Source organism: Aythya ferina (genome assembly GCF_964211825.1).
Source record: "Aythya ferina genome assembly, chromosome: 1".
Lineage (NCBI taxonomy): Eukaryota > Metazoa > Chordata > Aves > Anseriformes > Anatidae > Aythya > Aythya ferina.
In genome coordinates this window covers 150830734-150854379 of record NC_140296.1, presented here as the reverse complement: position 1 = coordinate 150854379, position 23646 = coordinate 150830734, and the positions used below count along the sequence as shown (strand labels likewise).

The 23646-nt window shown below is 39.0% G+C and overlaps 1 protein-coding gene across 5 annotated transcripts in view; it reads left to right on the top strand.

Moving 5' to 3' along the window:
• LARGE1 (LARGE xylosyl- and glucuronyltransferase 1) overlaps positions 1-23646 on the top strand; it is a 283589-nt gene that overhangs the window by 222728 nt on the left and 37215 nt on the right. For all 5 annotated transcript variants that reach the window (XM_084524041.1, XM_084524043.1, XM_084524044.1 and 2 more), the window contains 2 exons: positions 14301-14413; positions 15625-15750. In XM_084524041.1, coding sequence (XP_084380167.1) covers positions 14301-14413; positions 15625-15750 — 239 coding nt within the window. The remainder of the gene's footprint in view (positions 1-14300; positions 14414-15624; positions 15751-23646) is intronic.

Below are 23646 nucleotides of genomic sequence, written 5' to 3'. Positions count from 1 at the left end.
ACAGCTTTTAGTACTTTGTCTGCATTATACTTTCCATCATGGTGGAGCATAGCTTTTAAGAGCAGTTTCTGGCAACACTGTTGTCATGATTTCGGGCCACTTCCCAGCTGGTGTACATCACACCTGGCTTTCCTGCCTTGGTGCAGTGAGGCCAGCTTACAACAGCTGAGAATCCCATCCTGAGCCTCTCAGAGGATCTGCAGAGTAGATCAGACTAAATTGTATGAGACAATGTATTCAGGGCAGTTTTCAAGACCCAAGAGAATTTAGTCTCTTGACAATAATGTCTGCTATTATTGAGATAGCTCAGAATTCATTGTCAGTCGTACCGCAGCATGGGAACCATTTCTCAGAGTGACCCTTTCATCTGTGGGGTCTGTTAAGTTCTTACTGGAACAGGCAATATGAAAATTAATGCCAGAACAGAACAAGATGATCAATGGTAAACTGAGGAAAGGACAAGCACCTAAAAAGCTGGGGCAGTGCTGCCGGTGAGGTTGTCAGGAAAGCTAAAGAGCCTCAGGCTCAAGCTGTTTTCTGTGTTAACATTTCAGTTATCACTGGAAACGTAGCTCTGCTGCTTCCGCTACTGTTTTCCGATCCAAAGTTTTTTCTTATGTTTTCTGTGTCAGAGAACACGTCTTGATTTGAACCAAGGACTGATTAGGGACTTCCCTGTCTAGAAACATGAGCTTGTTTATCCTGAGACAACCCAATTCTGTGCTCTAAAATCAGAGTGCTAGGGCAATCACTGTGCTAGGGAACATTTGTATAATCTTTGGCCCTGGGCATTTCAGACTTCTAGACCACAGAAGCCCATCTTGAGGATTTGAGGCTCATCTAAAATACACTGCCTTGGTGGAACTGTTAGGTACTGTAAGGAGTCTCAACAGCTTGAGCTTAAGATTCCTGCTCCCACGCTGAGATGTCACATTACCAGATTTGTGGATTGAGAACAGAAGGGAATGGCTAGCACCTAACAACTTCCTGCCTACGTGTGCCTTGTGTATTATTACTTCCATGTTTCTAATGACGGGAAGGAAGCTAGAACCAACCTCTTTCCTTAATTATTTGCCTGAAAAAAGGACCTGTGAAGAATGAATTGGAAGCAGGAAGCGTATGTTATGTCATTTTTGCAGAACGAAGAATAAAGGCAAGTGTAGGGCAGATTGTTTATATAAGATTGCACTGTTTCTCATCTTGTGCTTCTTGATGGTATTGTGCATCTTCAGTGCAGAAAGCAAATGACTAGTAAAACAGTGCAAAGTGGGGGGGTGGTCATGGCACAGTCTGTGAACCTGGTCTGGAAACATGGTAACTGCTTTCATCTGAACTATGCACCCTTCTGCTCATGACAATATAATAATGGATCTGATGGTAGATAGTGCAGAGTACTTCTAATTTAACTAAACTCTTCTGCTTTTCAGAATCACTCACGATTAATGTTTTAAATAGTAATTGTTGCCTAATTCTGTATAGATCTGTTACTAAAATGCCTTTTTTTTTCTTGGGATGAGTCAGAATTCCATGAGAACCACCTGAATATAGCAGTAATTTGCAAATTAGCTTCCATAGATTCTGACTCAATCTAATGCTTTTCTCCATGGGGTACAGACAGGAATATAGTGGTTGTGTGAAAGATGTGATTTTTCAGAATTGTCTCAGTGAATAAGTGAATAACTCATCAGTTATAGAAATTTTAAGTACCTGCTATGGGGGCCTAACTTAGTTCAGCCATGCCCTCTCTAAAGACCATTGCCACACTTGGTACCCTTAGGTTTGGTTCTAAGTACAAGAGCCTTTGAAAATAAATGCAAAAAGCATTTTAATGAGGAAGAGGAAGGAAGGAAGAAAAGAAGGAAGGAAAGATGAGGAAGGATACTTCCAACAGCAATGTCAAGGCAAAAAGTAACACTCTTCACCTACTCAGATTCACACTATACCAGGTTTTTGGATTAGATTATTTCTTCTTTAAGAAACTGTGAGCTCATTCAGCAAATATTGTTATCAGTGCAAAGCATACTTACAGACGTGCTTTATAATGCACAAAAATATATTTGGGGTACAGGCGTCATACACATTATACAGATAGTAAATGAGGAGGTGACAATACGCTGTTGATTTTAGGTGCAACACGAGAAACTCGGTCTGTTTCTGTCAATGGTGGAAAGCTAAAATGACAATTCTGCTTCTGAAGACCACATCCCTATATCATTGTTGGCTATAATCTGTAGCTTCCACTTAAAAATAATCTATCTAAAAGCTGACTACCCTCAGAGAATAGCTTCCTTTCCAGTCTTTCTAACACAGTTTCTAAAGCATGTGATGTTCTGAGAACTTGTTTACAGCACGCTTGACATTTCTGAAATGCGGGTCAATATGTATTTGATTTTGAAAAATGGTGCCTCTTGTTTGAGAGGGCTATCCACGTAATAATGGCATTGCTGTGACTGAATTAGTCTTCTGTTCATTGCATTCTCTGAGATACATGCCCTGCTCCTTGGCAATTGAATCTATCAGGCCATGCAGTAACTGCCTTTTTTTTAAAACACCTTTGTTTGAAACAGTGACAACTTTCATCTCCTAAGAAACCTGTGTTAAAGAAATAACAGCATTCATACTGTCTATACCACATTCCAGTTTCCATTGTGCTGAAACAAATAAAAAGTATATCCTTTTAGGTGATTAAATCATCCACTTTGGGGGATTTTTACTGGTCTTGCCTGAGTTCATAATGTATATCTCCAAGTAATGTATGTAAATAGGACATATGTGTACTGTTGCAATCTACTGATTTAAAGAATCGTTGTGAAGTGTGATATTTTTAGTTTGATAAAGACAGTTCTTTATGTGGACATACGTAATTTGATGAGCAATTATGTTGTCCAGCACTCTGAAATGCCCCTTCTTTATTGTAGTTGGACCATCATTAGCAGGTTAAATTTAGATGAAAGATTTGCACATAAAAGCTCGGTAGAGGCATCCAGGTGCCTAAACTGAGAACAAAAACTTCTATTATATGTCAGCAGAACCCCAGACAAATGCACAGTAATAGTAAAACCAGTACTTTTTCTTCTGAAGTCCAAGTTCACTTTCCAGCTTCTCATTGTGCTCATAAAGGTGACTGTGTAAAGACATTTCTTTTTGCAGATGCAGAAACAGAGGTTTTAGCCAAAGTCTCAAAGCAAAGACAGAGGCGTTACTGTTGGTCTCTGTCTTTGGATTTTTAATGGGTAGTGTAGTGTCTGTCACAGGTAGAGTGACTTAAGATGGCTTTCTACACAGATGTCTTTCTACACCCTTGTGTGGAGAGTGCCAACAAAAAATACTGGAATGTGGTCATAGTCAGATCACTCTTAGGTGCTACAGGCTACAGAAATTACAATGATTTAACTACTTTAATGGCTAAGCAAGCTAGGTTCAGGACAGATCCTTGCTTTTTAAAAACAGTCTTCAATATGTGAGGAAATCAAGAGACTTTATACTTCTTGAGTTGGAGATGTTCTAAGAAAGAAGAGCCTGCAAAATTGAGTTGACACTAAGATCTCAAAAGCAGCAGCAGCTCACTTCTTTCTTTTCCTCATTGTCCTCCTATGTTCAGCCACATTCTAGTTTAAACTGTTCTTGCTGTAGCTCCTCAACTTATCCGTCTTCCACTTGTCTGTGTCAAGCTAAGCTGAGGGGAAGACAGAAGCACTGTGATAGGTAGTTTCTACACTCTTGTTTCAAGGCCTTAGAAGAAGAGGTGAAAAGAAAGTTTTCCCAAATAGGATCATAGAATCATTGGCAATTTAGGCCAGAAAGGATCTCCAGAGGTCTTCTGGTCTTTTTTCCCACCAAAAGCTAACTTGGGTTGCTCAGTGCCTTTCCAGTTTGAGTTTTTAATATTGTTAAGGATGAAAATTCCACAACCTCTCAAGACAGCCTATTCATGTATTTGAATACTGTCATGATGTGAAAAGTCAAAAATCAACATTTTTTTTTCCTAATAGATCATCGGGATTTCCCTTGCTGCAATTTGTGTCAGTTGCCTCTCGTCCTGATTCTGTGCATCTCTTAGAAGAGTTTGGTTCCATTAAGTAGTTTCTAGACAGGAATAAAATCTTCCCTTAGCCTTCTCTTCTGCAGGCTGAACAAGCCCATTTCTCTCAGCCTCTCCTCATACATCACGTACTCCAGGCTTCTGGCCGTTTCAGTTATTTTCAGCTGGACTCGCTCCAACATGTCAGTATCTTTATTTGATTGCAGAATCCAAAAGAGTACTTCAGATGTGATGGTCTTACAAGTGCTGAATAAAGAGTGGTAATCACTTCCATTGACCTGCTCTCTACATTGTTGCTATCATAGCCCAGAATGTGGTTAGTTGCCTTTGCCACAAGGTCACGCTGTTGGCTCATGTTCAACTTGGTGTCCACCAAGACCCCTAGGACTCCTGCAAAGGTTCTTTCTATCCAGTTGGCCTCCAGCCCATACTGTCCATTCAGAAATAGTCCTGTACAGGACTTTCTGTTAACTCTATGTAGCTTAGCCCACTTGTCCAGCCTCTCAAGGTCCCTCTGAATAGCAGCCCTGTCCCCAGTTGGTCTCAATGTGTGATGTTGCTGAGGTTGCATTCTAGCTCATCTCCTGCTCATTAATCAAGAAGTTAAACAGGATCAGCCCCAGGATCAACTCTTGTGGAATGGTACTTGTAACTGGTGACCACCTGAGTGTTTTATTGCTATATTTTTTCATTATATTACACAACCCCCTGAAATTACCAGTCCAAATTACTTTCTGCTCACCTTATAGTCCACCTATGCAAGCTGTACTTCACCACTTCATCTGTGAGCATGGTAAGAAGTTCCACATACATTTTCTCCTTAAACAAATGCATTGCTGTGTCTCTGTTGTGAACCGAATCCTGTCACTCTCCTATTAAAAGAGAAATGGTTGTGGAGGAAGGATTGACCTGCGGCTGACCTCTAGGTGAAACCATTGCGTAAAGTACATTGTGTTTCTGTTTTTTTTTCTTTAAAAAAAAAAAAAAAAAAAGTTTAATCTTAGCAGCATGTTCATTCTGTGCTGCTTTCCTTCCTCTAATCCACTTGTTAGGACATTTTATTCATCCTGAACCTAATCCAGTCAATGAACTGTCCATTAAGAGGAGAAGAAAAAAAAAAAAAAAAGTCTGGTTGCTTCTGAATACAAAGCCCCAAATTCTTTGTCATGTAACTGTGAGGAAATACCTGAGAGACTATTCAGTTCATGAGCCACATTTCTTCCTCTGTTCCTCAGAACACCTGACCAAGAAAACATGTGAGTGCTTCTTAATTATTGTGTCCATCCCTACAATTAGGTTTGTGGACTATCATTAATATTAGAAGCCAGCCAAGATAATTATCACCCATGCAGGGTGTATTTTTCCTCCTGTCATATCCAAAGTTTTGACGCCTCAGCCCAGGTTAAATATGATGCTTTGAGAAGATCAAACCAAACAAACAAAATTAAAGCAATGTTCCTTGTAAACTTTCACTTTTTGCTGCATACCGAGGAAGAAAAAAAAAACATGGATAAGCATCATGGATAAGGTCTGTATCTGATATAAATGCCTGACTCCTGAGTTAAATAGACTTAAGCTGATTTACAGGAGTTGAGGATAAAGAAACAGATTATTTTTCTTTTAAAGGTGAGTGATTCTGTGGTGCACAGTCCAAGGCAGATTAGTTTTGGAAGATGTTCTTGCTTTCATCAGGGCAAATGCTTGGCAAATCCTAGCAAACTTTTTCAGTTTTTATGCATGGGAATAAGCTTTCTGTGTGATTCCTTCCAAACATGCATGCACATGGGAGAACAAATGCAACAACCGGACCTCCTACGTAATAACCCTGTGTGGTCTGTACTATCCTGTGATTCATCTTCAGGGCGGCTCACACAAAGTGTAATTACTCATAAAAAAATGGAAACATACAATGGAGAAATGCATGAGAATAAGTCTAAGATGGGTAATCAGCTGAACATAAGTTCCAGGTTTAATACAGTTGTCTTTGTGTGCAAAGTACTTTGTGTGATCATCAGAAGTATAAACACAAACATTTGAAGTATGAGTACAGTAGATATTTTGTTGTTGTTGTATTGGGCATCGGCTTTTTGCTCCACTTTTGCATACTGGATGCCTGCACTGCCAGATAATTTAGCTCCCTAGTTCACTCTTAAATCTTGGCTCCCTGATCATCTACAGGGCACAGAAATTAGGTGGCATCCTGTCTCTCTTAGGTAGCAACCTGGCTTCCTTCAGAAAAAAAAAAGAAAAAAAAAAAAAACTATTGAATGTAATTTGGTCATAGTTCACTCCAGATAATATTTTTAGAAGGTAGTATGGATGGGACTATACCACGTTTGTGTCCTCCTTCCAGCCCTTCAATGCTGCATCAGGAGACTCTGATACTCCCAAATGCCCTGATGACACTCTCCAATGCACACAACATAGACCCTCAGTTCAACGCTAAAAAATCCCCAATCTAGAGGACTGTAACACAGTTCTCACATTATGTGTAAATGCAAACAGAAAATAAATGTTATGTCTAAAAACTGAAAGAATGGTAGGTCCTTAAAGACAAGACTATGCAGTATGAATGTCACCAGCCTGCTGAAGAAAACACTCCATAGTCTTTGACCTGGGAGCTAGAAATCTCTTCTTGGAGTGAATGTATTTTAAAAGGTAGATCTAGTCGCTTGTCCACGTCTAATCTCCACAAGTCAAAGAGGGGTACTTATAAATTAACAAACTTCAAAGAAAATACTGAAAAACTTTCTATAAAGTTGAGAAAAATGGCTCCAGGAGCCTTTCTCAGAGAGGGTCAAGGGATAGCTAGATCATAGCTTATAAGTATCCGCAGGAGAAAGTGACGTGTTAATAGAGGGCTTGCCAATTCAGCAAAGGTTCAGCAAGATCAAATGGCTGCTGGTCTGAAGACCTGTACAAATCAGAAATTAGGGATATATCTTTCATTAGGATAATTAAGCACTGGAATAAGTTAGCAAAGTTTGTGACAGATTATCCATTGTTGGAAATTTTAAATCAAGACAGTGTTTTTCTAGTAGTTATGCTCTAGTTAAAGCACAAATTGATTTTCAAAAATCCTGTGGCCTCCATTTTACAACAGCTAAGAATTATCCTTTCTGACTTTATCACTTAAATATGTACTTAACCAGGACTTCTTTCCTTTTGATTAAAGTCACCCAAACACCCAAGCAAATGAAAGCATGGGTGATTTGCAGTGTAAGAGCTTACTGTATTTTTAGTATTGGAGAGAGATAAAATTCTTTAAAACTCGATTAAAAAAAAAAATACATTTTCCCCATGTAATTTTTTTTTTAAGTCTCACAATTCAAAGTACATTATCATAAGGTAAGTGCCTGATCATCTTTCTCTTAGAAACAGATTTTGGCACCTCCATCATGACCCCAGACATGTACAGAGATACACACCGAGTAGCTATTTGGTGCTTCTTCTGTGTGGCAGTGACATGAGATGCTTACATCCTTAAGACAGCTCACCTCTGCTCCATTCAAATTGATCATTGCCCTTCTGCTACAGCATGGAGAAGCTGAAACCTCCCTCATTCCCTTTGCTTGTCTGAAGTTACAATGTGTTAACTGAGATTTACAGCTTATGGATTTTTTTTTCTGATCAAAAACTTTCCCAATCATCTTTCAGATTTGAATTTAATGATTTTTTTTTTTTTGCTGTTTTTCTTTTCCATTTCTCTTGGAAGCCATCTCTCTAGCTTACCAACTGACAAGTCACCGGCATTTTTGCTGTCCACTGCCTTTATAATGTAATCTCAGCACCTTCACAAGGACTGTGGAGCACAAAGGCTATAAGAAAACTGAGGAGTTTTTCCAAGCTCATGTAAGGAGCTTCATCACAGATGGTTGTCATCTCCTACTGCTCTTTGCATGAGGTTCAGAAAACATAGGGAACCAAGAAAGATTACTGCTGTTACTGTGTCCTGTGAAGCCCAAATCAGGCAGAGCCACTGGGAAGAACTCTTACTTCCCTTTTTGACTTTGCTAGTATTTGTTCCTTTTGGCAGGCTTGTTTTCCACTATAGAATTTAGGAAAAGATGATCAGCAATTTAGGCATGGAAATTTTATCACTTTGCACAGCATTGGATTTATGCAAGAGAAGGCCAAGACCTTACTCAGAAAGAATGGTACCTCAACAATAGGAAAACATTTAGAGAACCAGAAAGTTCAGAGCTACAGTCAGTAGCTCTATATGAGGACAGAATCATGCTCCAGTATATCCCACATCTTTCCTCTGCCTAAGGAGAAGCAGCATACTTTGGAAGAAGTGAACAAAGCAAAGCAAAGCAGACAAAAAAAAAAAAAAAAAAAAAAAAAAAAAAGAGAGAGAGGTATTCCATTTCACTAAATGGTCATCAGAAAGTGTAAACAAAATGTCTGTAATGCTTCAGGAGGAATCAGGCTCCCAGCAGAGTGAGTGCACTAAATTTCCAAATGCACTCTATCACAGCTTCGCTTTCAATATTTGTGCTGAGAAAACAAGGGCTATTGCATTCTGTCACCAAGCCCAGAGGGATGCCCACTTTCCATTTCAAAACAGCTTCTCAGCTCTGTTTAGTTTTCTGAGAGAAAAGTTCAAGTGTGGAGTCATCATTTATTCTCAATTAACACATTGTGCATCTCTGCAAGTTTTTATTAGATGTTCTGTGTCATGAAAGGCTTTTTTGGAGAATAAGGCTGGTATATGTAAGTGCATATTAAACAATGTATCAGGATACCACAAAATTGTGTTAGAATGACAGTCCTTTGACCACTGTATTAAAAGCTACAGAAATAAGATGTGCTTTCATTATGGCTACTCAAATTATGAGCAGTAGTTAGATAGATGGTATAGAAATCAAGTAAAATAAATCATTTTTTCCATCTTGCACAATTACTTCCATGCAGCAATTTTCATCCAAACAAAGACTTTAAATGGAGATTTAGAAATGTGTACCATTACTGTTGCAATGTCTTTTTTGGAAGAAATGTGTGGTTTTGTGGAATTGCAGCTTTAATTTCATTTTGTAATCCCTAACGGACACATACTTATGTTTTTCTGTTTATGCTTGATACTGTGGCTGAAAAGTAGAGTGGTGAGGAGCTGTGACCCAGCTGATTGCAAATTCCACCCTTAACAAAACTGGTAATTTGTGGCCCAATCCAGCAAAGGCACAGTTACATTCCTACTATTAGACGGTGTGACCACTTCCACTGATTTCAGGAATTAAAAAAAATATACATAAATACGTGCAGGATTACTAAGCAGTTGGTGCTATCGTGACACTTCTCCTGGGTTAGCACAACTACAAACCCCTTCCACAGCACGTAAAGCTGAACTTTGTGGTGACAAATATGTTACATAATGCATGGCAGCTTGCTGTTGTTTGTACTGCCTTAAATCTCTGGATCAGTTATATGTTGTAGTAAATTTCCATAATGTCAGCCCTAGCTAACATTATTTCTTACAGCATCTAAGACTCACTGGCTTGATGTATGGTCTTTGGTGTGCTGGTTAGGTGTTGTAAAATCCCAGTAATTATTTTAAAACACACTGTTGCTTTATAATATATTTTAAACCATGTCCTGCCTGTCTTTTCAGGTTTTGTAGTGGTGTCTGCTTGCTATCTAGATGGTTCACTGTGTAGTCTCAGTTGCAAGAAGAATTTTAAAACTCTTACAATGACAGGCTCTGCAGTGCTGCTCACATAATGTGGAATTGCATAAGTAGCTCACTAAAGCATTTTGTTCCACCTGAAAGAAATGGGCAAGGCAGTGCTTACAGATAATGATTTCTAAGAGTAGCTACACTCTTCCCCCTTCCCCTCAGCACTGAGGATTTTTTCAGCCACCTTAAAATGGTCATTCTAATAAATTGATTGAGTTTGAAAGCTTGTTCAGTTTCACTGTAACTTCTGTAAGTGTTTCTGTTCTATGTTAAAACATCATTTATTACTTCCTACTCTACCATAAATTCCTCCGTGAATTTCAGAAAAAGCCATAGTCTGTGTTCCTGAAGCGAGAGGTGAGGCTGCTTGATAGCACTCCCAAGGAAATTGCTGATGTTGCTGAAAACTTTCAATTTGCTATTTGGAAAAGCAAAATGAAATATTTTGTTCTGGAGCAGATTAACAAAAAAAAAAAAAAAAAAAAAAAAGGCTGTTTTGCTGAGATGGCTTGAAGCACCTACTGAAACTATTGCAGAGTCAAAGCGGTGGAAAGGCAAAAACTTTGATTCTGATTGAATTAAAAAAAAATGGAAAAGAACGAAAATTGATACCAAAGCTTCGGATAGACCCAAAGTAAACCCTTCATTTTCCTTTTCATTTCATGAAAACATTTTCAACAAGATTTTTCATTCTTATCACTTTTCAAGAGAAAAATATTGTTCTAGAATGTCATTTTTAAAATGTCAAAAAAAAAAAAAAAAAAAAAAAGTTTTTCCAAACTGAAATGTTCAGTCTAAAGATGTTCATGCAGGTTTTTTTTTACCTATGGTGTCCAATCTATTCACCAAATTCCCCCCCCCCCCCTTTTTTTTTCTGGGGTGTGTATTTGTGTGTGTGTCCTGAAATTACCTTTTTGGAGAAACTCCATTTTTTGTTTGTTTATTCTAGCAATTCAGAAGCTGTCAAATTTTGGTAGTTCAAACAAAGTCTCATCAAGCTAGGGGAGAAAATGCTATTCAAGTGAAAATTGGACTGTGGATGTATTCCACATGTTTAGTGATAAAGCTTTTTTTTTTTTTTTTTTTTTTTTTTTCCCCAAGAGCACTTCAAGATATTTGCATCTCTCTGTATGCCTGAACTGTCTCCTCACAATAAGGAAAATGGGGTGTTCTATGGCCAATCATAGTTTGTTTAATAGTTGTGAGACATTTGGATTGCCACTTTTCTCTTTCTGTTTATTTCTTGCCAAGCTTTCCCTTTGCTTTCCTCAGGTAGGTTAGAGCAGTAAAATGCTGCACTCATCAAATATGAGATGTCCCACTGCCTGGGGCCAGATGTTCATAAAATATTCCTTTGATATTTTTTTGTCTCCAGTCTCTTCCTCCCCCAGCCTAGCATCCCAGAGTAAGTCCCTTTTTCCCTTATGTTCAGCTCCATGTCAACTTGAATTTAGTCTGAGATTTGAGTCAATTTGACTCTCGAGGCAGGGGCTCCTGAGGCAAATATTTCCCTTTCCGTGTTTCAGATGCTGCTCGCACACTAATTGCACAGATTGGAGTTAGTTCATTTGCTATGTTTGCTTTTGGTAACAGAACAATATAGAAGTAAAAAGACAATTCTCACTTCTGAAGAAAAGGTACTTTTTCCTTTGCATGAAATATTTAAAAGTTTCCAACACACGTGCTTTTGCTTTGCTTTTGCACAAAATAACATTCACTAATTGGGTAAATAGTATTAAATTTCCTCTTAGTAGAAATCTCATATTCTCACTAATACTAATAAGTAAATATTTAAAATTGCTATAAATATCCTCCTGTAGTTATTTTTACAGCAGCAATAAATTAGAATTCCAGTGTGAGAAGCCCTGAACAGAGACTGTACAAAGGTGTTAAAGCCAAACTGTTAGGTGAATTAAAATAGAAATCACATCCAAATCAGTCTTGGCAATGGAGCATTTGAAGTTTGTGAATATTTTCAATAGCCACAATTGCATCATAATTGAATACATCCCCTATTACATGTATTCCAGTTTTTCTACCCCATCTGCCTCTTATTCTCTTAGCTGCTACTGTGATAGCCCCTCAGGACAGCATAATCTCTTTAGCTGCAACACCATAATCTGCTGCTAGAATAAGAGTGAAAGACAAAAAAAAATGGAGTATACTGCACATACTAAAACATTTCCCCTTTTGCTCTTCAGATTGCAGGCTTAAAGACATTTAAAAAAATCTTAACAAAAAAAAAATAAATGTTTTATTGTCCATAAAATACAAAAACTATTACATTAGAGTTAACTGAATCTTACAGTCATTCTTTATTTTCCTTAATAAAGAGTTTCCTTTGCTATACTTCACTGTTGAAACAAAGCTGACAGTTCTTGCCAACTGGAAAAAAATCCACTGCCAGAGCAGAGCTTATCCCACTTATTTTATTGCTGCAATGCAAGGAATCTGCTTCATATTGCTCTAGAATTTCAGACAATGCACAGTGGCCTTCTTAGAAGCTAACGCATGCATACTACACATTCCAGGCTTCAGTTATACTGGAGAGGAGACAAACACATTGGCAGAAATGCATTACAGCATGTTGTGATGATGTGTCCCTTTCCAATCCAACAGCTGGAAGCAGAAAGGTTGACTGAAGATGAAAGGGGATCCCTCCAGCACAGGTTCCAGCATCCTTGGTAACCAGATGGACTGAATAGGAAACAGAACTAAAATAGGCCGCGAAATTCACTGCCAGAAGAGGTTTTCTTTTTATTCATGGCAGTGATGGGCTTTACTAGAAAGGAATTTGCCATGTCGTAGAAACTGAAGATAGAAATGACCTGGAACCTCCTTTGTTCCATCCCAAACAGTGCTGGATCGTTCCATGTGTATTTACTAATCTTTGGGTAATCTAATTTTTTAAAACTCATGAAGTAATGGATTTTATCTGCCATTTTTTGGTTATGCCACCACGAAGGATTTAGGAGTTTTTTTCCTAAATATTCAGGCTACATTTCGTTTCTCATTCTCATCACTTTTAGTTTTATCATCTTAGATTCCCTTGGGCAGCTTTTCCCGGTATCTGCTTTTTGGCATTTCATATTCTTCTGTGTAGCTGTCCATGTTTCTCTACAGTTGTCATGATCTTTTGGAAGACCACTGGTTTCACATCACTTGCAGATGTCATTGCTATTCCGTTCACTCTCCCTTCCACTAACGAAGATGGGTAAAAGCACAAAACCTATCATCGCTCCTACTAGATGCTTCCTGTCAACCTGCTAGGCTGCTGTTTACCATTACTCTTTCTTTGTGGTCCTTCAGCTCGTGTTCATTCCCCATGACAGTGCTCTTATCTAAGTCTTTCTGAATTAATTTTTCAAGTAAGATTTTCTAAGACCTTGCAGGAAAGGTTTTGCCAATGCTTCAGTCCAGCTTCATTGCTTCTGCTATTTTCCCTTCTTCCACACAAGGGATTCTGTCCAAACAAAAGCCAACTGAGCTAGCTCAAATGCATGTTGAGCTATCCGTTTTCCCCCTTCAGGTGTTAACTTTCCAATCTGAGGGTCCTGCTCTGTGAAAATTTGCTGCCTTAATGACAAGCCCTCTCAAAGACTAACATGTGACGGGCACTGTTTACCACAATAAACTGTTATTCAGAAAGGTTTCAGAGATTCTAATCAGATGTCGGGTGACAAACAATTTACTAGGTGGAGTAAGGACTGTGGCTTTATCCTTCACAGCATGTATTCCATCCTATGCAAAAAGTATTAAGGGTCAGGTTTCACCGCACATGCATTGAGTAAAATGTGTATGGGTGACAAAATTCTGCTCATCTCAGCATAATCTTGGTTTCAGGCCAGGTGGAAACTCATTTACACAGTGGGATTTTGCAAGAAGCAGATCTCTGGTCAGTGTAAATACAGCAAGTCTCTGGTCAGTATGAAGATGTCAGAAAGGAATTCATACTAGATAGATCAGAATTGTCTCTACATTTTCTCTGGCAGACAGTGACCTGACAGAATACCCTCTTCAAACCTATAGCTTTTTGAAATAAGGACTGAGGAGGATTGCTTCTGACTGATAGGAGGTTCCTTCTTTTTTACTTGTGTGATGTTGTCTAATTGTTTTTGGAAAGATAAAGCTAGTATGAAGTTAATGTCCATCATATGAATCACCTATACAAATTCATTTTGTCAGGAATAATCCCGATGCTAATTATGTCATAATGTAATCAGGTTTTAGCAATTAAGACTGCTAGAAATACGACATCGTTCTCTCAGTCCTCTTCCTTCCAGTTGCATTTCTCTTTGGCTACTTTATCCATCTTGCAAGAGTCTGCATGACCTAGCATTTGCCTGTATACCATTTCTTCTCTGTAGCCTCAAGGATTCATGAAAACTTTTTTCTTACTGGTGTAGGGAAACCTGAAGGGTTTTTTAGTCCTGTGTTAGCGTAAGGGTAAGGCCTGTAGTCTGTAGATCCCTGTTTATGTCCTTGTTTCAACTGCCATGAGTCAGCATGTAGATGGGAAGGGCCTTGACTGGAAGATGGTATCACGTCCTCTCTTGTTCTCTGCACTGTGTTTTCCTTCAGGAGTTATCTTGCTGCTTCTCGATAAGCTACGGAAGATGAAATGGGAGCAGATGTGGAGACTCACAGCCGAGCGAGAGTTAATGAGCATGCTGTCCACTTCACTGGCTGACCAGGTGAGTAGGACACTGCAGGGTGATAGCATAACTGCTACTCCTTGGATTGTTGATGGTAAGAAGGGGAAAGAGGATGAGGTATGGGAAAGGGAGTGAAAAATGTTGAGCCTGCAGTCACCATTTGTTGAATTGTTGTGCCAGGGAAAGTGTGGAAGAGAGGAATAGAGATCTACTCATAAGGTTTCTCTTACTACACTGACATTTTTACCTCCTATGCATCAATGATTCATAAGATGGACAACTGGCATTTTCAAGCTTTAACTTTCTTTTCTTCTTTCTTTAATATAAAACCCTCCAGACATTTGAAGTCCAGACATACTATATCTTTTCCTACTGTTTTGTCTAAGCAGATTGTGGTTCTAAAAGTCTCTAGATGTTTCTTTACTGTTTCTGGCAGATAAGTCCCATGAGTCTTTAATGTATGCCTGGCCACAACACCCCTGTGAAAACAAAAGTGCTGCTGTCTCCCTGCCACAGATGAGAAACTGAGGCTGAGAAAAGAAGTAGTGTGCCTATGCACAGAAATGCTTAATTACTCTCTGTGATTCCTGCCAACTCTCCATTTTAAATCCAGAAGCCCTGTTAATGTAGTACTTACTGGACCTGAACCAATAAGTCGTGCTCAACAGCTTGAGTGTATTAACTCAATTCAGCATCATATTTAGATATTTCTACTGCTCCTGAGCTACATCTGGTACATGATCAGTCACTACTAAGCAGGCATGGTGCTTACTGTGCACATAGAGATGTACGCATATGTAGAGCATCCTTGCAGGCTGATCCAAAGCTACTGAACTTCATGAAAATGACTCCTGTTACTTCCATTTCATGCCCTTTATTGAGAAGTGATGCAGTACTTACTAACAGCAGTCATTTTGACATTTTCGGCATATTATTCTCCCTGGTGACTAGAAGAGAAACCATGTCTCCCGCCTGCTGTACAAGGTACTTGTATTTGAAAACTTTGCTGGAGACCATTAGCTCTTTGTGTCAAGAGAAAGCCTGTTTCTCTAGTTCAGATATACCCATCGCTCCTTAGATTGATAACCTTTCCTGGAAACAGAATTGTGAAGCAGAGTTTACAGAGTTCAGCTTGAATAACTATTTGCATTTCAGCCTTGAGAGTGAGAAGGACAGTCAGTTTATAGGGGCTGACACCACCCCACTGTAGAAACAACATACCCAACTGTTTCTCTCTTTCTGTCTGCTAGGATATCTTCAATGCAGTCATCAAGCAAAATCCCTTCCTTGTCTACCAGCTTCCATGTTTCTGGAATGTTCAGCTGTCTGATCACACTCGTTCTGAGCAGTGCTACAGAGATGTGTCTGACCTGAAGGTATGTTTTATGGGTAGTATCCTTCAGCACAGAGAATGAAGGGCACCACTCTGACAGAATGATGAAGCCCCTTAAACAGAAGGGGAAACAAGCACATAGAGCTTATAAGGACACCCAAGCAATGGCAGTAAACGTGACTTCAGCTTTGTGCATTTTGACTGCTAGAAAAGTGAAAGATGAATGCTGCTTTAGGGTTTGGCAAGGTGTTAGACAAATGCATTCCATTCTTGTGTTCCATGACTTGTCTATGCTGTCACCCGCTACTTTTGAGCCATAGTTCCTACTACTGTCCCAATTTTTAACTCTTCTTAGCTAAAAAGTACAAAATCTTCTTTTGTACTCGGCAAGTTTGAAATTCTTTAGTCAACATTGTTTAATGGAGTGAATTTCATAAAGAGAGTTAGGTGGACCCTAGCTAGAAAGACATTAGCCAAAATGTAAATGCATGCACTTCACCCAGGCACACCACCATTCATTTTTCCAGGACGTGCTGAGTAGAAACCTATTAATTTAATAAAATGAAGCTATAGTATCAATTTAATAGCACATTTTTCACTATTGTCAAGTAGAGTATAAAAGAAGGATGGATTCGAACCAATACGGGTGAATTAACATCAAGCATACTTTGGTCATTTTGAAAGGTGAGACTCAAATGTAGCAAGTGTAGAGTTCAGAATTGAAGCTGATTAAGCTTCTGCTAGGTGCAGAATAAGACGGGCTGGCTAAACAGCGATAGATGCCACTAGGATAGACTATTCAACATCAGAGTATAGTAAATACTAAATAACTTCTGCTGATTTATTTCAAAGTTCACTTAAAGTTCATATACATGTACTTCATTTTTGGTTTGAGAGAGTTCTTGAAAATGTGGTCTTTAAAAAATCATGGAACCACAGAATAAATTGCAAGGGATCTCTGGACACCATCCAACCCCCTCTCACATCAGGACCAGTTTAGATGAGGTTGCTCTGGGCCTTGTGCAATTGTGTTTCAAATATCTCCAAGGACTGAGATCCACAGCCTCCCTGGCCCCCCATTTCAGAGTTTCAGCATCTTTATGGTGTACAATATTTCCTTATATCTAACCAAATTTTCCATTGTAACAATTTGTGGAGTAATGGCAGAAGTGTTCAGTATGAACTTCAGACACTGGAAGAACACAGAAAAGCAATCTTCCTGGACACATTGATTCCAAAATGTGGACTTTCCAAGAGACAGAAGATATACCATATGGGGTAACTGACCAGCAAAAATGGCCAGCATTGCTTGACTTTCATAGATAAAATATTTACAACCAGCTATTAAAGCATGGTCCACAGAAGACAACTTTTTAAATTAGGTCAGTATACTGATCAGTATATTGATCAATAAATGTTTTATGATAGATGTTTGTAGGTCAGCATCCACATAGGGACTTAAACATGATGGTCTTTTGCCTTGTCACAAGGCGCTGGTTGAAATTCTAGTTCTGTGCTCTTGTTCAGAATCGTGTATGGAAGCAACTGCCAGGTGTCTGACAGCAATTGCCTGAAACAAAAGAAAAGAGATGTGGTAGCAGGGAACATGTTTTCTGAAAGATTAAATTTAGAAAAATATCTGGGAGATAACACAGCATTCCATGAATTAGGGTCTTACATTGAATCATATAATCAGCTGACTACAGTCAGGGTGGGATTCAGCGCCAGGTTAAGACACATACATTTGCCTCTGATGAGGCAAATCACTCTTTGGACTCCAGTGATTGCATTGACTAACTCCCATCAGCTGTGGGACATCTAGCTCATATGTAAGACCTGTATGTTAGCATTTAATACAAGTGTATTGAAAAGTAAATTGAATCCTTTCTTCATTATTAAGATAATTGTTTATAATTATAAGTTAGGCTTGGTTGTTTATTTACTGTATATTGTATCACTCCAGCAGTTCCATTACAGCATAGGCAATGAAGTCTAAGATGCAAAATATCCTCCACTGGCATGAGTTACTTAACTCAGAAAGAGGTGCAGACACACAAGTGATTTCTTCATCTGAACTGGACTTACGCTGCTAAAATTAGGCATATTCCCTAAGTACTGTGCTGAATTGGGGCTGAAATTCTTTGCTTTGAAAGAGAGGCAGAGCCTTATCTAGTGCACGTAAGCCCCACTGATTTCAGTGAAGCTCTGCCCATACTCAGCAGTTAATGAAGTGGTCCTCAGTCAGTACTGATCAGTTGGGTTATGCATTTTTTTGTTGTATGAAGAACTTTCAAGTTGTGAATTTGCATTATGAGAATTAGCATATTTCTAGTTAAAAAAAAAAAAAAAAAAACTGGGCTGGTTTGGTATGTGGTCTTCCCAAATAAGCAACAAATGCCATTAGCCCAAATTAGAAAATACACTCTTAAAATCACCATACTCAGTTTCCATGGCATTTAATATAAATGGTATGACACAACGTATTTGGCACAGCCTGTATTTCATGGTAAGACTGGAATAAAAAACAAGGTAGGAGAAACCTCAAGGGGAAGAGGGGGAGAAAGACAGATTGCGAAGTTTGTGCTGGAGGATTAAGAAGGATAGCATAGGAAAGAAGGAAATGCAGGGAGAGATTTAAATTCCAAGGCAAAACTGACCAAGTCAAGTGCTCCTCAGTCAGATCAGACTGTATGCCACATGTCAGACTAAAAAGGCACTGATTTAATTCGATCTGGTCTCAAAGTCCATGGGATTTGAGGATTTGTCTTCTACACAACAGCATTGTGTTAAATAAACTTAGACCTCTAGGGCTGGCTCCTGTTCAAGTGTGTGTGTGTATGTATATATATATATGTATATATATATATATTTATACAACACTTTTCTTCTGCTTTGTTCACATCCATGCAAGCAGAGTCTGGCTAGCACGCTTTTTGGAGGCCTATGAAGCACTTGAATGTTTCATAGTACCTGAAGAGGATTCTAATCATTTTTTTTCTCTCCTTATGCTCCTCATTAAGCTGCATCTGTATCAATTTTATCGATTTTCTTTTAATTGTGTTACGTTAGAGAAGGTCAGATGTTTGACTACTGCTGAACTCTTGCAGCAGCGAGGCAGCATACACAAATCTGGGAAGCCTTGCATATAGGGATCTTTTGGAGCAAGCGGAAGAAGAACAGAAATACAGCTAATCAAGTCTTGCATTGTTAGTGAGGACTAATTTTTAATCCATCTAACCCAACATCAAAATAAGATCACTTCAATATTTTTTCTTTTTTCCAAAGCCTTACTTACCTCCTTTGTCATACTGTATAGTGCTAAAGGACATACTGTACACAGCTAGACTGATGTTTGTTGGTTTTGCTCTGCTATCTGTGACATATGGAACTACAACTTCAATAAAAAAAATTACATATACAAAAATTTTCCTTTTCTCACCTCAAGGGCACCTTTTATAAAGATGCTTTGAATCAGTCAAGAATGACTAGAAATGAATAATTTAAACAGAAAACAAGAGCGGGTTAAGAGGAAGCAGATGCCCTTTAATTCTTCTTGCCGAGTAAGCCAACTGCAGCCTCTAAAGGCCAGAGGTGTTTCTTTTTGCATGGCATTTGTTACACCTTTGAGAAACAATCTAGAATTGCTATTGAAGACTGGCAAAAAGATATGGAAGTACACTGTTTGTAGGTATCCACTGTCTCCTATCTTATTTATCTCAGCTCCCTCACATGGTCCACAGTGCCCACAATGCTAGTGGACAAGCATGTGCACTCATGGCACAGCAGTGATCTATCTGCAACTGAAATTCATTTATGTATTACTTTTTCTGGGTTGGCTCCTGTGTTTGCTTTCCTTTTTGGTTAATAGTTTGCTCTGTCTGTAAGGAAATCTCAATTAATGTGATTTGGCACAAACCAAATGGCAAGAAAAATCCTATGAAGGTAATGAATTGTGATGCCTCTGACAATGAATCATGACCTCATTTTATGAGTCAGTCATCAAGAGAAGTCTAGCTGTCAAGGGTACAGATGCTATTTACACACACAGAATGGGGTAATTCACAATCACAAAAAAAATGGATGCTGGATTTTTTCAATGGAAATATATCAAATTATTAGAATGTGCACCACCGCCCCCCAATAGGTAAGTGGCTTATGTCCCGTTATGACTGTTTTTGAAGCTGTCTTTGAACACAGCTGACAGCAAATTAGGAGGTAGATATATAATTGACCTCATGAATTCCCCTTTCTGAATTTGTTTTATGTGATTCACTCTGCCTTCACTGGGAATGTCTTCCACAGTAGAGCAACTTTGTAGGATTGCCAACAAAACTTTATACAGATTCTTGTTTATAACCCAAATACATCATTTCAGATCTGCCTCAAACGTGACCTACTGCACCTCTCTCTGTTCCAGTCCCTGAGCCACCCCATGCTGTCCAAGCACCTCAGCACTGATCTGCAGCAGCTCTGGCATTCTGCTGCCTTGCATCTTTTAATGCCAACCAAGGAAGAGCTACATTGAGAGGAGCAAAGGTCCAAGAGGGGTAAACATATCACTCCCATGAATGAACACAGCACTCAGTAAGGTGATTCTGTTGTGCCAAAAAGAGAGCACGATGATATTGTAGAGGTGTTTTAAGGGTGTTGCTGCAGGCAGGAGGCCTCTTGTTAAGCATTGGTACAGGAGTTGGAGGGAAAGCTGCAAATCTTTTTGAGGGCAGACTGAAAACTTTGTGAACTAGATATACAGATACTAGATAGGGACAGGGATTGTCAGCCAGTATAGGCAGTAACCTCGGAGGGGTAGAGTAATCCCTGCGACCATGGAAACTAAATGAGGCAGAACAGGGATTTGAATCCCACCTCTGAAAGCAGTGCCTGTATCTCTGGGCTGCTGGCTGCTCTGAACTGAATCCTTTACAAATATCTTTTTCAACTTTTACTTTTAACTTTTTTTTTTTTTCTTAAACATTTTTAACTTTAACTTTTTAACTTTTAACTTTACAAATATCACTCTGGAGCTCTGAAACCTCCCTGATGAGATTTTTATGAATCATTTGACCCTTTCTGAGAAAATTATGTTGTTGAGGTTTTGGCTTGTTTTTTAATAAACTATTCATTTCTGATAAAAAGACAACATAAGAATAAGGTTTCCAGACATCTCTAATCCAGGCATGGGTTACACAAGTGGTGCTTGTTTGCAGTGTGGCTTGGGGCACATTTAAACCAAACTTTTCAACAACATGTGCCTGAAAAAAAACGTACTGAGATGGTATTACAGTGGCATACATAAGTGTCTCTTCTATGCAGAGTTGCTGAACATTTTATTGGCGTTGAATTCAATGAGAACTGTCTGGTTGCCTAAATAAGGAATCTAGTTTTTAAGCAGGAAAGCTACCCATCTACAGAATATAACTTTTACTTATTTACCTAAAATAGCAGTGTGCTCATGGGCTTAATTAGTATCTGTTCAGCACTTTGCAAAAATAAACTTCTTCAGGCTTAAATTTAGGCTTAATTTATTCTTACTTTTTTGCCCCTTCAGCCTGGAAGATAGGTAGAGAACCACAGAAAGGACAGAAAGAATATCCTATATTCTCTGATTTCGTAAGGGCTGAAGTAGATTATCAAGATCTGTTTTGGGGTAAAAAATGGAAGGGATTGTGGTTAAGGAAACATTTGACCAAATATTTTATTTGGAGAGAGCAGATGGTTTGAGGGGAATATGGATAAGAGCACCTATAGAAATAGTGTTGTGTTAGCTAGCTTATATTTTAGTGGATTGAACATTGTATTTGAAATATTTAATGTCTCCAAAGAGGACAATGTGGCTGGAAACTAAAGAGGTTTGCTGGGACTTCTGGTTTCAGTTTATTTCTATGCAGGTAACCGAACTTAGAGCCCCCTCCTACACTCTGCCTGTATATAATGTCCTGTTACCTTCCGTCTCAGAACCCATTGTCGGTCTATGAAACACCAACTGTGTTATCACATGAGTGCTGTGAGTCAGAATCTGGTGAATAAATGGGAACTACCAATTCAGTGTGGTGTGTTTCACTAGGTCACAAATACATGGAAGTGTTCCAGGAGGCTAACTGAGTGTAATCAGTGAGTGGTAAGGGTTGCTGATTAAGTAGGATGGTATGAACAGAAATGTAGATGGTGCCAAGTTGCTTAATGATGACTAACCAAGTGTTAAATAGACGTGGAATTTTAAGTTCTGATCTTTTGGTACTTAAATAGCTAAATGAAGATTAAAGAGTGCATTTTTCTTAGTTCTCAGGAGGCCTTGATCAGGAATGGGAAGGATCCATGGGACAGCCTGGAGGCTAGCACTGTTCTTGAAGTGTCCACCCAGATAATGTCACTGTTTTTTCATATGTTCCAGGTGCAATTTCCTCTGTAAGCTGACAGAGCTTTGGAATAGCTGAGAAACTAAGAGGGAAAATAGAAGCAGAAATAAATGCAGTGTTACAGTGCTATTCAGTCTTAGAAAAGGGATATTGTAGTAATGAGATTTTTAGTTCCTAGATGCTTTCTCTTTTTAATGTTGTGATAACACTAGCTCAGTCTGCAAAAAGTGGATTCTGAGTTCGATTTTTTTCTTCTGATTTCCCTGTAGTCTCTTTCCAACTGATTTTTTTTCCCCAATCAATTCATTGCTGCCCACAGTAAAGTTTATAATGTAATGGCCTTAGCTTTACCTGTGCAGGCTGTTGTCTTCATCATGTCACTGAGGCCTGTGACAGCCCATCCAAGGATGTCTTGGCCTGTACAACTTGTGGTGTGGCTGATTGTACAGGAAACCAAATCTGACAGCTACATGCAGAACTCAAGGTGAATTTGTGGGCTAACAGGAAAAAAAAAAAAAAAAAGTTGTTTCTGGGTGTAGTGTTATATATCAATGGTTAAGAATCTTGTTGCCTTTTGAAACCTACTATTCTTTTTTGTGCTTTCACGTATGACATAATATTTCTGAAATCAGGTTACATTTGAATAGCAGCCTGCTCTTTCACTAAACCTGTTTTGTGGTTTCCCTACCTCAGGTCATCCAGATGGTTGCATAGCTCCGTTATGTTCTCTAGCTGCATTGACGTGTACTGTCTTCCTTGATTAAAAAATCAGCTTTTCTGGGCAGTCATCAGCTGCATTCAGCTTTCTTCAGTTCACTTCAGGCTCCCTTGACATCTGTACACATACAGCATCCTGACACTTTTCAAATCTGATCAGATCTGAACCACCAGCTAGGCCCCTGACACTTCCCAGACTTTGTACACGCAACAGATTTGGAAGCAGAGCAGTGAACAGGCTCTGCACTGACAACTGCAGTTGTCTGGCTTTGACATCGTCCCCCACACAACTTGGTAGAGGCGTCAACACCGGTACTTGGCTGCGATGTGACAGTGTGTGTGCACTGATGGGAAATGCCTGCAATGCTGGGGAGCCTGTCCTGTAACAGTTGTTGAGTTTATCATCTCTAGTCTCTTCTGTGATCGCAGTCCCTAGTGTGAGGGGCAAGAGGGCTCAATGGGGGCACAGGATGCTCATGGAGACACCCAAAAGAACACTCATGAATTGTAGATGCAGTAGGGAAAATACACTGGATTTTTGCAGTGTAAAAAAAAAAAAAAAAAAAAAAAAAGCATTTTTGTTCCATTTCCCATGTTTTCAGTGTTCTTTGATCCACTCTTAAAGAAGCACAAGTTACCAGCAGACTGACGATTTCCTTTCTATGCCTGCTAAAAAAAGTGTTTGCTAGCACCCTGTAAAACTGTGTAGCAGCCCTTTAGGTACCTTCAGTCTTGTTCTCCTATTATGCTGGCTTGTTTCCCTGAGGTTGGATTGAGTCACTGAGATCTTTTTGCATACGTTTTGGACCTGGTGCTTAGGGACATTGTTTAGTGGGTGACATTGGTGACATTGGTGGTACGGGGAT